We start from the raw sequence: 13,386 nt of genomic DNA on the forward strand, positions 1-13,386 counted from the left end.
TTATCTTTTTTTTCATAATATTAAGTGCTACATTATATGCAAAAATATCATCGACATTTATTTCATTTTGGTTCCATCTTTTCCATCATGACATAATTTATTGAAATTTTTTCATTTTTAATGATTTTAGATATTTTAATTTTTTTTAATTTTATCAATTATGTTAGGGGTCTCTTCTAAAGTTTATATTTCCCCTTTCTAACCATTTTGTATATTTGCTTATTTTCTTCTTTTGAGGATTTTATCTTTATAACTAATTAATTTCTCACGCTTTTAACGTGCCTTGTCCTACAGGGATATCAATTCTAATAAGAATATTTGCAGCTGATATATGAGATTTAGTTATTCACTTTAGATCAATAAATAGGTCTGACAATTAATTTGCTATATTTTACAAATGAATTATCTTTTAAAATTCAAGTTCACTTTGATTTGTGTAAAGATCAAAATTAAATGATGATAATGCATTCCAAGAAATTTCTTTTTTCAATTACTTATTTTCTTCTCCTAATATTGGAAAATTTGTTTCATTAAAATGATAATCGACAAATCTCACAATGAATAAATCTCCTGTTAATGATTCTAGATATTTAATTATAAATGGAGATTTGTATTCAACATATTTCTAACCTCCTTTGAGGATCCATATTTGTGCATTGTGGTGGAGCAATTGAAACATATACCGCATATTCAAAAATTCTTCGATGGGAATGCATACAAGTGCCACTATGTGCAAAACGGCATGCCCCTAAGTAGAAATAGGGAGTTTAGTTTTCATAAGCAATGCTCTTGTAATTAGTTGGAAGTGTTTAATAAACGATTTTGCTGAACCATTTTGTGTATGACCATGAGTAACATATTGTGCAACAGTTATTCCAACTAATTTACAATATTCATTAAAGGCTTCATATGTAAGTTCACCAGTATCACTAAGACGAATAGTCTTGATTGCATAATCAGAAAAATGTACTTGTAAATATGATTTGAGTGAGTAATCTTGTAAGTGCTAAATTGTGAGTTAATAATAAGCACACGTGTGACTTTTTAGTTGATGCATCAATCAAAAAATCGTAAAACATCTAAATGGTCCACATAATGAATGCATGGATCCACATATATCACCTTGAATGCTTTTTTAAAATGTAAGGAATTTAGTCCTAAGTTTAGCCAATGATGACTTTATAATTAATTTGCTTTAAGAGCATGCAACACATGAGAATTCATAAAATTGAAAATCTTATGGCTCTTTAACAGATGCCCACATGAATTTTTCATTTTCGTATCGTTGTTTATCTGAGATGGCTTAATCGGTCATACCAAACATTAAAATCATTAGTAAACTTTTAGTTTACTATCGTATAAATTTTAATCGTTCTAATATTTGTGTAGTACAATCTAGATGAATATCCATTTTTTTTCAAAATAAGATATATATATATATAGTAAAAAACTTGCAAGTTAACATAAGATAATATTAGATATATAATTTACTATTAAAACACATAATAAAAACATATAACTTTAATATAATAAGAACATATAAAAATATTTTCATGATAAAATTACGCTAAAACATACCAACATATTGTTTAGAAATTTAATTTTTGTACATTTTAAATCACCAATCACATGATCAATTCCTCTTTTAGGGTGGACAAAAAAAACATCTAGATGTGTTATATCAACTTGGTCATAGTTTAAATCATCTTGAACAAGATTTGTTTCGATATTTTTTTTTTCTTTTAGCTTTCAGTAATGCTTGATGAAACTCAATAAGATATTTTGACAATTGACAAGTACGCGACTAATGGCCTTTCATGCTACATCGATGACAAACATTTTCTATATTCCTTGTATTTTGTACACTTTTATCTTTTTCTTATATCTCTTTACTATTCATCCATTTTTGATAGATAAAGATATCTATCCATTTCTGATAGGTAAAAGTATACATCCATTGGGTAAAGATATCTATCCACGTCTGATGGATAAAGGTATCCATCCACTTCTGAGAGGTAAAGGTATTTATCCATTTTTCGTTAAAAAAGATATATGTTCACTTCTAATGAGTAAAGGTATACATTTACTTCTGGTGGGTAAAGTTATCCATTCATTTCTAGTACGTAAAAGTATCCATCCACTTTTGGTGCGTAAAGGTATCTATCTACTTCTAGTGGTTAAATGTCTTCTTAGAATAATGATTAATGTAACTACCATTATTGCAATAGCTATGACGAACTTTTCCACATCTTACATGACCATAATTATTAAATTATATCACATTCACTTTAAGAAATGGACAAAGTTCATAACTTTTCATTAGTAGCTCGTTATTTTGCTCAACTACAAAATGACATGAAATAAAAAACAGAACGTATTTTAGATTATCCAAAATATAGTATTTTTCACTTGTTACAAAAATAGATATCATACAAAGTCATTTTCATATGCTCAATTCAAAATGTCTTACGCAAAATCTCAAGGTGTTAAAGATAAATTTACATATGTTGAGCAAAATAATAGTCAAAATTCAACAAAAAAAATCATATATTGAGAAAGTCACATTTCAAAACTAGAAAAAAGATATAATATATATATATATATATATATATATATATATATATATATAATATTCATGCTCAACTTGATTTATAAATCTAAGAGACAAAATATGATAAATACTATATGATAGCAAAGTTCACATTAAGGCCAATTTCATGAAATGAAATCACCAAAGAGATATCAAGTTATTTATTTGATTTGTTAGAATAAAAAATCAAAGACCAACTATTGAAATCCTTTTAAAGTTGGAAGAAATGGAACTTTGACTTTGAGATGATGATGAAAACTAAATAATACCAAAACTTGAGAAATTAAATAATTGTATTGATAATGTATTGTGAAACATTGGGAAAAGTATTAATAAAGTGAGAACCCTATTTATGGACTAATAACCCTATTTAAATAGAATTTACAAGATAAAGATAATGCTAAGAGATTTGATTTGGATGGATTAAATATATAATCAAACATCAGAGTTTAAATTAAATTTCAATATTATGTCTAGCTTGTTGGGTTGTTTGACCTATCTCGACTACCTGATTTGGTTCAAATTCTTGAATATAACATAATAAATATTCACACATATGTTCATAACATATACTACCTTTGCGTTTAATACTTTTCAAGTATGTACCTTTTGTTTGGATAGAAAAAGTACGTAAAGGATGTTATGCTTTTGTACATTTTAGGCAAGTTCTGAATGGCTTGGGCAAATGCTGATAAAGCTACCAAAATGAGACAGCTAACAAACCATAATCCAAGAAAATTTTGAAGAACCTTATGCTGTCATGTTGAGAAGAGTGTTACGAGAAGTCAAGAAGTGCAGAATGAAGAAAATATATTCCAAAAATAAAGAAAATTTTCCATAAATAATTAAACTCTGAATAGGGATTGGGGCCACCCCTGAATCACTGAGTAAGCCTTAAAAACCTGGAAAAAGGAAAAGCCTGGTCACACTATGGTGTCATATTAAATAATCACAAGAAACGTGGACAGCAGCATGCAAAAACCAAGCCAATGAAAAAATAGGAAAAGATAATAAAGAAAATACCAAATATAAAATATAAAATTCCATACTTGAAAATGTTCAATTTCCATTATTTCTATATATGCCAAGAATATTCCTATTTTACACGTGTCCTACCTTTCTTGTCCCATGTGTCTATACAGATTGCTCCCCTTTTTTTTTTCAACGTCCAATGTCGTCATCTAATCTCGTGTTATGTTATATAATGCTAACAGACAGCTACAAAATGTCTGCAACATCCAATTACCGATTCGTAAGAGGAAACACACTAGGAAAAAAAAAAGAAGAAACCGAAGTTCAAATTCTTACTATTGGCTTTCTTGGCATCTTTTCACATGCGAGCCTGCCTTCTTCTTCTTCACCGTCTTGTTCTTGGTTTCTTTTGACTGTTTAGTTTTAGTTGTCATGGCTGTTATTAAGGGGCCGTTTCTGGTTTTTACATTAGCCACAGCCTTTGCCGGTTTCATTGGCTGCGCTGTTTCCTATGACCGTCCTCTTGCTCGCAAGGACATTTCCATGCCTCAACCAAAAGAGCTTTCCCCCACGTCTCCTCAACAGGTAATCATTTTGAATTTTGATGCCAATTTGATATCTTCTTTCACTTTGTTTCATTGATTTTCCGTTTTCTTCTTTCCGTATAAGTTTGTTAAGGCCTTGCATGGTGGATTTCTGTAAGGACGAGAGATTGCTCATTTTGTTGATGTACTTGGAGAAAGAAGATGAGAAAAATTGGATAATTAAACTATATATCAATCCTGTTAATTACCGCTTTTCTCCAGGTTTTTTTCTTCTTCAGTTTTTCCAATTTGGTAACGTAGGAGCGAAATTTATGGGGTGCAATGGCGTGAAAAATGTAACCTACCAATCTCATACTGAATACTTTTGTATCAACTACGCCTTTCTCTTCCGGGTTCCAACCAATTATGGTATCAGATAGCAATTATTTCGAGTTTCGGTTGACTAACCAAGCGGAGAATCCGAAGAGGATTTTTAGTCCCTCGAGACTTTAGATATCATGTTAACGAGAGAAAATAGTTTGATAATTTGATTTTCCTGTCTGGAACGTTGGAATAAATCAAGGTTGGAACTTGGAATTGAGTGGGGGCATAGCCCGTGGAGTTAGGTTCAGGATCCCGTTAATTGGATCATCAAATTTACATCATTTCTCAGTTCTCATCAAACCCACCAAAACATGAAGTATCATGTGAAATCTTAGTTGGACCATAAATTTTCAATGGTGGTTTTCTTGCTATCTTTAGATTACTTGATAATGAAATTAAAGAGGACAACTTAGAGCTCGTTAAGTCAAAGTGGTTGGCCAGAGTCGTGATAATTGGTTATGCTATAATTAAGATTAAAATTAGATGTTTCTTGGGCCGCTAGAGTTAATGGCAGAGATGTTTTTATTGATTAAATGACATCTTTGGATTGGATTTGCTCATTGTAAGTTGTCACTTATCGACTTCCTCTCCATGAATATTTCACGCCATCTTCTCTCATCACTTATATATAGACAGAGACAGCTACTAGCATGTCACAGTCGCCAATTCTGTTTTGTTTTCTTTTCCTTTTGCCCCTTTTTACATATGCATCCGTTCGCATCTTCCCCCAAATTGGGGGGAGAACAATCCGCAAATCATTGCCCAGTTCTATTCATGGTGACAGAACTATATTTCTAAACCAAAAAACAAAAAAAAAAAATTGACTACTTATGCGCATCAAATAATTATATAAATTTTGTTGGAGATGATCAAATCTTTCATATATATACTTGTTTCAAGTTAATTTATAGGGGAAAAAGAATCTATATACATCAATAAAATTCACATGAAGATGGTAGCATGTTCTCTTAGCTAGCCAGCTTTATTTCTGTTTTTTTTTTTCTTTTAATCTGTAGCGCCATAACACTGTATTTATTTAAATAGACACCAGGGAACTTCCTTTTGAACAGCAACTCATTTCCTTCCGCTATGTTGATTGTTATTCAACGATTTTTTTTTAACGAAATTTTGCTGTTGCAGGTGCATATATCTGCAGTTGGTCCAGATAGAATGAGGATATCTTGGATTACCGAAAGCTCAGCTCCAGCAATAGTAGAGTATGGTACATCTCCAGTGGCGTATTCAGAATCTGCAACTGGAAGTACATCTTCCTATGATTACCTTGTATATAAATCTGGTGAAATTCATGATGTAGTCATTGGTCCATTGAATCCGAACACGGTCTATTACTACCGTTTGAGCTCGGATTCAACCCGTGAGTTCAGCCTCAAAACCCCTCCAGCTGACTTTCCAATTAAATTCGCTGTTGTAGGTATGTAACGGTTCAATACAAAGACTAAGTTTGTCAGGTATTTATATATTTATTAAAGAGACCTTGTAGGAAAGAGAAACCTGAATTTATTTATCTCTACATATATACAGGTGATCTTGGCCAGACAGGGTGGACAAACACAACTCTCGCACACATAGGACAATCGAATTACGACATGTTGCTACTGCCAGGGGACTTGTCTTACGCTGATTTTTTACAACCTCTTTGGGACTCATTTGGGCGCCTGGTCGAGCCACTGGCTAGCCAACGGCCCTGGATGGTCACACAAGGGAACCACGAAGTAGAAAAGATCCCCATCGTACATTCCACACCCTTCACAGCCTACAATGCAAGATGGCACATGCCATTTGAGGAAAGCGGTTCCAATTCCAACTTGTATTATTCCTTCGATGTTAGCGGGGTCCATGTTATCATGCTGGGCTCTTACACAGATTTTGATCCTGATTCGGATCAATTCAAGTGGCTACAAGCTGATTTGAGGAAGATTTACAGGCGAAAAACTCCATGGATTGTGGCGATTATCCATGCGCCCTGGTACAATAGCAATAGTGCTCATCAAGGGGAGCCTGAATCAGATCTCATGAAGGAAAGCATGGAAGGATTACTTTACAAAGCTGGGGTCGATATTGTTTTTGCTGGGCATGTACATGCTTATGAGCGCTTTGTAAGCTTCCTTTTCCTTTATCATCCATCATCATCTTTATTTTTTGTAGTTTTCATTAGATGGATGAGTACTTATTCTCTTGTTTCTTTGTCCCTTTCAATGTCAAGACCCGTGTTTACAATGGAAAAGCTGATGATTGCGGTCCGGTGCACATCACAATTGGGGACGGTGGCAACCGCGAAGGTCTAGCTAGCGAGTGAGTCGCTTTCCAAAGATAAACAGATTTTTTCTCCTAACGCCTCCGATAAAATGTGAATGCTTGTCATTCTCAAATCCAGCTAATCGAATCTAATATGGCCAAGGCATTGTTAAAAATTAAAATTGGTAGTTACATCTCAAATACAAATTTATGATTTTTTAATGTATGATCGGAAGGGTCATCATCACACGAATTGCACACATGAATTTTAAAATTTTGTCATATATATAGACATTAGAACTCAAATCGTTTACAATAGTATTATATTCACCTTTGATCGAATTAGACAGAAATCATCGCAATCAGAGTAAATTTGTTGCTATTGCAATCTAAAAAGTTTCCATCAATCTTGTTCAGGTATATGGATCCGATGCCTGAAATATCCATGTTCAGGGAAGCCAGCTTCGGGCACGGACAACTTGAGGTGTTGAACGCAACCCATGCAGTCTGGAAATGGCATAGGAACGACGATGATGTTTCAGTTGTTGCTGACACATTTTGGTTTAGAAGCCTCTCATCTGATCCTGCTTGTAAAGTGTAAAATATGTTAAGGATTTATTTATCCATTAACACTGACGCTTAAGGCAGATCCAGAAAAGAGAGAATATGTAGAATTGTACGACAATATTGTCATAAAAACACAATAATGCAGGTGGAAACATGAATAGAAAATTGTTTCTGTACAGTGTATTTGTTGAAAAAATTATTCTATACATTGGTTGTGTTTAAAACGGGTTTATATGCTTAAATGTTTATTTAGTTATAAATTGAAATGCCCTATACTTTAATATGGTGATAAATAAAGTTGGTCGAATGCGAATTAAGGCATAATAAGGAACTTTGGGAACCAAAGAGACAAGATAAAATTTTTAGAATAAAATAATATTTTATTAATGAAATAATATTAAAATATTAATATTTAGCCGGATGTCAAAATCAAACATGAAGAAGGATCATATGGTTGATCCAAGTAGGGGAAAAGATGTCAAGCCTGACTCTATAAAATACTTGTCATGACATACATGTGATGGATAGTATGTTTGCATGCTAGGAGAGTCCCGAAAAAAATTTGTAAAAGTCGATATTGTACCTAGAGGTACAATAAAGTTGATTTAAGCCTCGAACTAGATCAAATAGAGAATTTAAGATGAAATTAAGAATATTAAAGTCCCATAATGGTTTAATATGGTGATTTGGAGTTCGAAGATCAATTTGGAGTCAAACCGATATTTTCACTATCCAATGTCAAAATGGTCATTTGCCACCTGAGGATAAAATGAGAATTTTTAAAAAAGATTTTTGGCCCCATTTGACTTATTGGAGTATGATTTGAGGATTAAGAAGTGAAAAAAATTTATTCTTGGTATTTTTCAAAGCATAGGGGCAAAATGGTAATTTTGCCACCTCATGGGCAAAATAGTAATTTTCCACCACTAGGACATTTGTCCAGCACATGATTTTCCCTTATTCTCATTTTGACCATTTACTAATTGTGTGGTGGAGATAAAAAGGATTAAAATTTTTAAAGTTTTAAAAACGAGCCAATGACATGATGCCACGTGTCATGCCCTTATTAATTTATTATTTTCCTTTTTAAAAGGCACACAAATCAGCCCATCTTTCACCCCATGGCCGGCCAAACCAGCAAGAAGAGAGAGAAAATAAAAACAAAACCCTAGAGAGAGAAAATCAAAGAAAAAGTGTGAATTTTCAAGGAAATTAAGTGAAAAATGTGAGATTTTTTCTATTAAGCTTGAGTTTTCTTATTCCCAAGCATTTCTCCTTATTTGTCATGATTAAATTGCATGTTTTCATGGTGATTTAATGGCTGGTCATATGGGTCTAGAGAGAGAAAATTGTTGGATTGATTTGATTTTGATATATGTTAGTGTTTAGTGTTAGTTTAGCATGTTAGTAAACAAAATATGTAGAAAAACATTCATTTCTCCCATTACCTAGCCTTAGCTGAATTTTCAAGTCAATGGTGAGGAAGAATGTAATGTTATTTTAGGTTATTTGATTATGAAATCATGGTTTTTGATATGGAAATTAATGAATTATGGAAAGAAAATCAAGTAGGAAAAATTGTGACAATGATGCACCATTTTGGCCGAATTTTTCCAAGAAGGAATATGAATGTGGCTTTGCTGATTTTTGGGTTATTTGGCTGGACATTGGTGATTTGAAGCATTAGAAAAAGAAATGGGATCAATTGGAGCTAAATTGGATGCGTATTTCAATTTATCGGGTAAAAGACCGAAATAGGTCAATACGGTGTTTAGGCAAAATTTAGACCTTTTGCATTTCATACCATGCATTAGTGATCTAAATTAGTTATTTCAATTTAAGGGCAACGTAGTAAATTCCTTGATTTTATACTGTGTCAAGGTGGTGTGCCCTTCGACAAAGGTAAGAAAATTACGCTTGGGGATCACTAAGCTGAGTACACCCGAAATCTGAACTTTTGAAACCTGTGAGTAAACCTATTATCGTCTGAATTATCTAGAGTAGTTTTTATTCAATTTTGTGATTTGTGAAAATTATTTTAAATGATGAATTTCTTGTTTTATGAGAAAAATATGAATTTATAAAATAAATGGAATTATAAAATAAATTGAATTTTTTATAAATTGATTTGAAAATAGAATGTTGGATTTGAAAATTTGAGTAATAGGAGACCATGTGATTTATGTTAAATTATGATTTGAATTAAATGGCTTGTGATAAATTAGCATGATTGGCTGAATTTATACTTGTGTTGAAAAATATGAACTGTCTGTTTTGCCTTGATAAATTGGTTAGTAATGTAATTGCCATGCTATGCCATTGAGATTTGATCAATTGGTGGATTAAAGATTAGCTACTGCAGTGGCGGGGTTCCGTGGACTAGCCTATTAGAAGGGCACGGTAAACTCCTTTATATTCTCACCTCGGTCGTAGAGGCGCGTAAGGTATCTCCTCAGGTGGGCTTTTTAAGTGCACTTCATGTTAACCACCACGTGAAGTGAGACTCAATCAACGCCAAGGAACGGCTGCTTTTTTTCAAAATAAAAACAAGTTTTATGATTATATAAAATTTTTCACAGCCTTGGCGGACTCAGTTAGATACCCTTGATCCAAGTGTCCCCGAGTATAGGATTTGGTATGAGCCAAGTTTTGAGAAATTCACGAGTCATATTGATTATTTAAAAAAATGAGTTTTAATGAAAAGATTTTATAAATTGTCTTGAAATCGAATAATGATTTTGAAAAATAGAGTAATTGGAGACCACTTGTTATGTTGTAAATTTATGATTTGAAATCAAATAGCTTATGACAATATTTGCATGAATAGCTGAATTAGTAATTGTGTTGAAATATATGAAATGTGTATTTAGCCTTGAAAGGTTGTGAATTATAATAATTGCCATATCATGTTGTTGAATTTTATTGTATGATGGGTTTAGCTTGCTGCAGTGGGCAGATTCTGTGGACCAGCCTATTAGAGGGGCACGAAATCCGGATATATATATGTACCTAGGTCGGAGAAGCGCGTAGGGTATCTCCTGAGGTATGGATAGAGTTCATGTCATGCCGAACCACCTCGTGATGAAGAACTTCGCTAACGCCAAGGAACTGCTGTGTTTTTCTCAAACTAAAAATATATTTTACGTGTATACGAAATTTTAACAGCCTTGGTGGGCTCGAGTGTACGCCTCTTATCAAGGTGTCGTCAAGTACTATTTGATGGCATGAGCCAAATGTTTATAGAAGTCATAAGCCTAAATGAGAAATTAAATGAAATACAATCGTTTGCATGGGTTGGGATGAATTTTCAAATTTGAAATACGTAATATGATGGGATATTTTAATTGTCTCCTTTTACTCGGCTTTAGCTGATTTAAATGATGTTTGTTTACTCACTGAAATTTTATAATCTCATCACCCTCATTTCCACCCATTTCAGGCTCAGAGTAAGCTGTTGATAACTAATTCCGTCAAGGGCTTCCATTGGATTTGCGTCCACCAAACTGTAGGTTCACAGTTTTCCTTACTTCTAGTTATTTGTGGGCCCACTTGATATTGTAAATTTAAATTAATTTAAATACTCTAGTTTATTGTGTTACAATATGAATGAATTTATTTTGCTTTTATGTTACAAAAAGTATTTACGTATAACTCTAAAATTACTGTTTATAAGAAAATAAAATATTTTATTAAACATTTTGTTTTATCTTCTCATTATATTCAAATAATTATAATTTCATTTTAAATAAAGGTTTTAGATGCTTAAACTTATTTTTTATTGTAAGTTATGCAATTGGTACTTGCTTACTACATTTTTAACTGGTTTCAAAATTTTTAGTAGAAAATGACCAAAATACCCCTATGAGACGAAAACTTTTATTTTATTTGTTTTAAATTGAAAATAGCTCAAAATCCTTTAGAACATAATATTTGGCAACGGTTACTCACCTGAGGAAATGAGAAACTGATATTAAGTCTTGCGGGGTTCCGGTTGGCATTTCGGGAAATGAGTGCCCATCGGGGCACCACGGTGGTTGTCACAGGCTCGAAGGGAGTTTCGGGTCGTGACACAATAATAGTACTTTTAGATACTTTTATTTTCGTACAAAAAGTTTTTTTTTTAATATTACTCAATATAAACCATAGTGAGATAGGACTAAATTTTTTATATACATATATAATGATCACAACTTATAGGTTATACATTGATATGTATTAACCAAATTTATATAATTAATTATCAATAAGATTTTTATAAAATGTAAGATTTGGATTGTCACGACCCGAAACTCCCATTGAGCCCGTAACAACCGTCGCGTTGTCCCGATCGACACTCATTACCCAGATTGTCAATCGAAACCCCGCAAGGCTTTAATATCAGTTTCTCTTTTCCCCAGTGAGCAACCGTTACCAAATATCATGTGCTAAAAGAATTTAAGCTATTTCCAACTGAAATCAATAAAAAAATGATTTCTGTCTCGAAGGGGCATTTTGGTCATTTTTTTCTCAAAAGTTTCGAAACCAATTAAAAATATAGTATGCAAGTATAAAACACATAATTCATAATCAAAAATAAATTTAAATGTCTAAAACTTTCATTTAAAATGAAATTATAACTATTTGAATATAATAAACCTATAGAATAAAATATTCAATTTTTTTTCATAAAACAATATTTTTAGAACACTGCGTAAATAATTTTTACAGCGAAAAAGCAAAATAAATTCATATATATTGTAATATAGATAACCAAAGTATAAAATTAAATTTACAGTGACACGTGAGCCCACGAACGACTAAAAGTGTTAAAAGAATTGAATCTACATATTTTGAGGATGCCAATCCAATTGTAGTCTTCGATGAAATGAGTTATTTACCGACTATCCTGATGCCTGAAATGGGTGAAAAGGAGGGTGGTGAGATTATAAAATCCCAGTGAGTAAACAAACATCATTTAAAATATCCAAAGGTGAGTAAAATGAGACTATTAAAACATTTCATCAAACTGTAATTTATCATTTTTCAACTTATTTCAACCAAATAAAATCAATTTTATTTAAATCAAGTAATCAATATGGCTTATGAATTTCTTAAAAAACTTAGCTCATGCAAAAAATTATTATCATACTCAGTTATTTGGGATACCTTGGCCGAGGGCTATCCTAACTGAGTCCGCCAAGGCTATTAGAAAGTCATGTTTTATTTTGAAAACATAATCGTTCCTTGGTGTTGGCCGAGCTCACCTTCACGTGTTGGTTTGGTGTGAAGTGAACTCTAAAATCATACCTCGGGAGTTACCTTACTCGTCTCTCCAACCGAGGTAAAATATAACGGGGTTTACCATACCCCTCTAATAGGCTAGTCCACGGAAACCCACCTACTGCAGCAAGCTAAACCCACCATACAATAAAATTTTGACAGCATGACAGGGCTAATATATTACTATGCAGCCTGCAAGGGTAAAATAAAATAATTCATACAATTCATAAAACATAACCCAGCCAGTCATGCCAACACAATAACATGAGCCATCAATTCAATCTTAAATTTACAACATATCAGTGGTCTCCAATTATTCTATTTTCAAAATCATCATTCAGTTTCCAAAACAATTTATAAAATCTTTTTATTTGAACTCATTTTTATTTATAAAACCTAAAATTTACCATTTAACTCATTTTCATAAAATTTCACCAAAACCGAATCAAAACATACTTTAGATAATTAAAATGATAATAAGGTCACTCACAGTACTAGGAGTTCGATATACTCCTATTCTCGATCTTCTGGCACAATCTCTTTACCCTTGTTAGAGGGCTCACTACCTATACATCATACGTGACACGAATTTCAATAAATTATGTCAATTTATCATAAACTATTTCAGGCTCTCTAAGTCTAAATGAATGTATGCGATGGGATGCAAAATGTCTAATTAATCACTTAAATGTGATTTCGACCTAAGTCACACTATACTCGGCCTAATCGGCTAAAATCTCCAATTTAACTCCAAATCAATTCTTCTCACTTTCTACACTCCAATTATACCTAAATTACCTCAGTGACTATGAATGAGATTCAATTTATCAGTCC

At 32.5% G+C, this 13,386-nt stretch overlaps 1 protein-coding gene and 1 long non-coding RNA gene across 2 annotated transcripts; one reads left to right on the forward strand and one right to left on the reverse strand.

Moving 5' to 3' along the window:
- On the forward strand, positions 3,842-7,517 carry LOC18598209 (probable purple acid phosphatase 20). Its single transcript, XM_007027640.2, has 5 exons — positions 3,842-4,147; positions 5,611-5,902; positions 6,013-6,587; positions 6,695-6,783; positions 7,144-7,517. Exons 1-5 carry the CDS (start codon positions 3,995-3,997, stop codon positions 7,325-7,327), a joined length of 1,293 nt encoding a protein of 430 aa, XP_007027702.2. The 5' UTR covers positions 3,842-3,994; the 3' UTR covers positions 7,328-7,517.
- LOC108662214 lies at positions 12,011-13,080 on the reverse strand. The gene is made up of 2 exons (XR_001928019.1): positions 13,043-13,080; positions 12,011-12,185 (listed from the first exon to the last, which is right to left on the reverse strand). It is a non-coding gene; the product is annotated as an uncharacterized LOC108662214 (long non-coding RNA).

Source organism: Theobroma cacao, chromosome 5 (assembly GCF_000208745.1).
Source record: "Theobroma cacao cultivar B97-61/B2 chromosome 5, Criollo_cocoa_genome_V2, whole genome shotgun sequence".
NCBI classification, from domain to species: domain Eukaryota; kingdom Viridiplantae; phylum Streptophyta; class Magnoliopsida; order Malvales; family Malvaceae; genus Theobroma; species Theobroma cacao.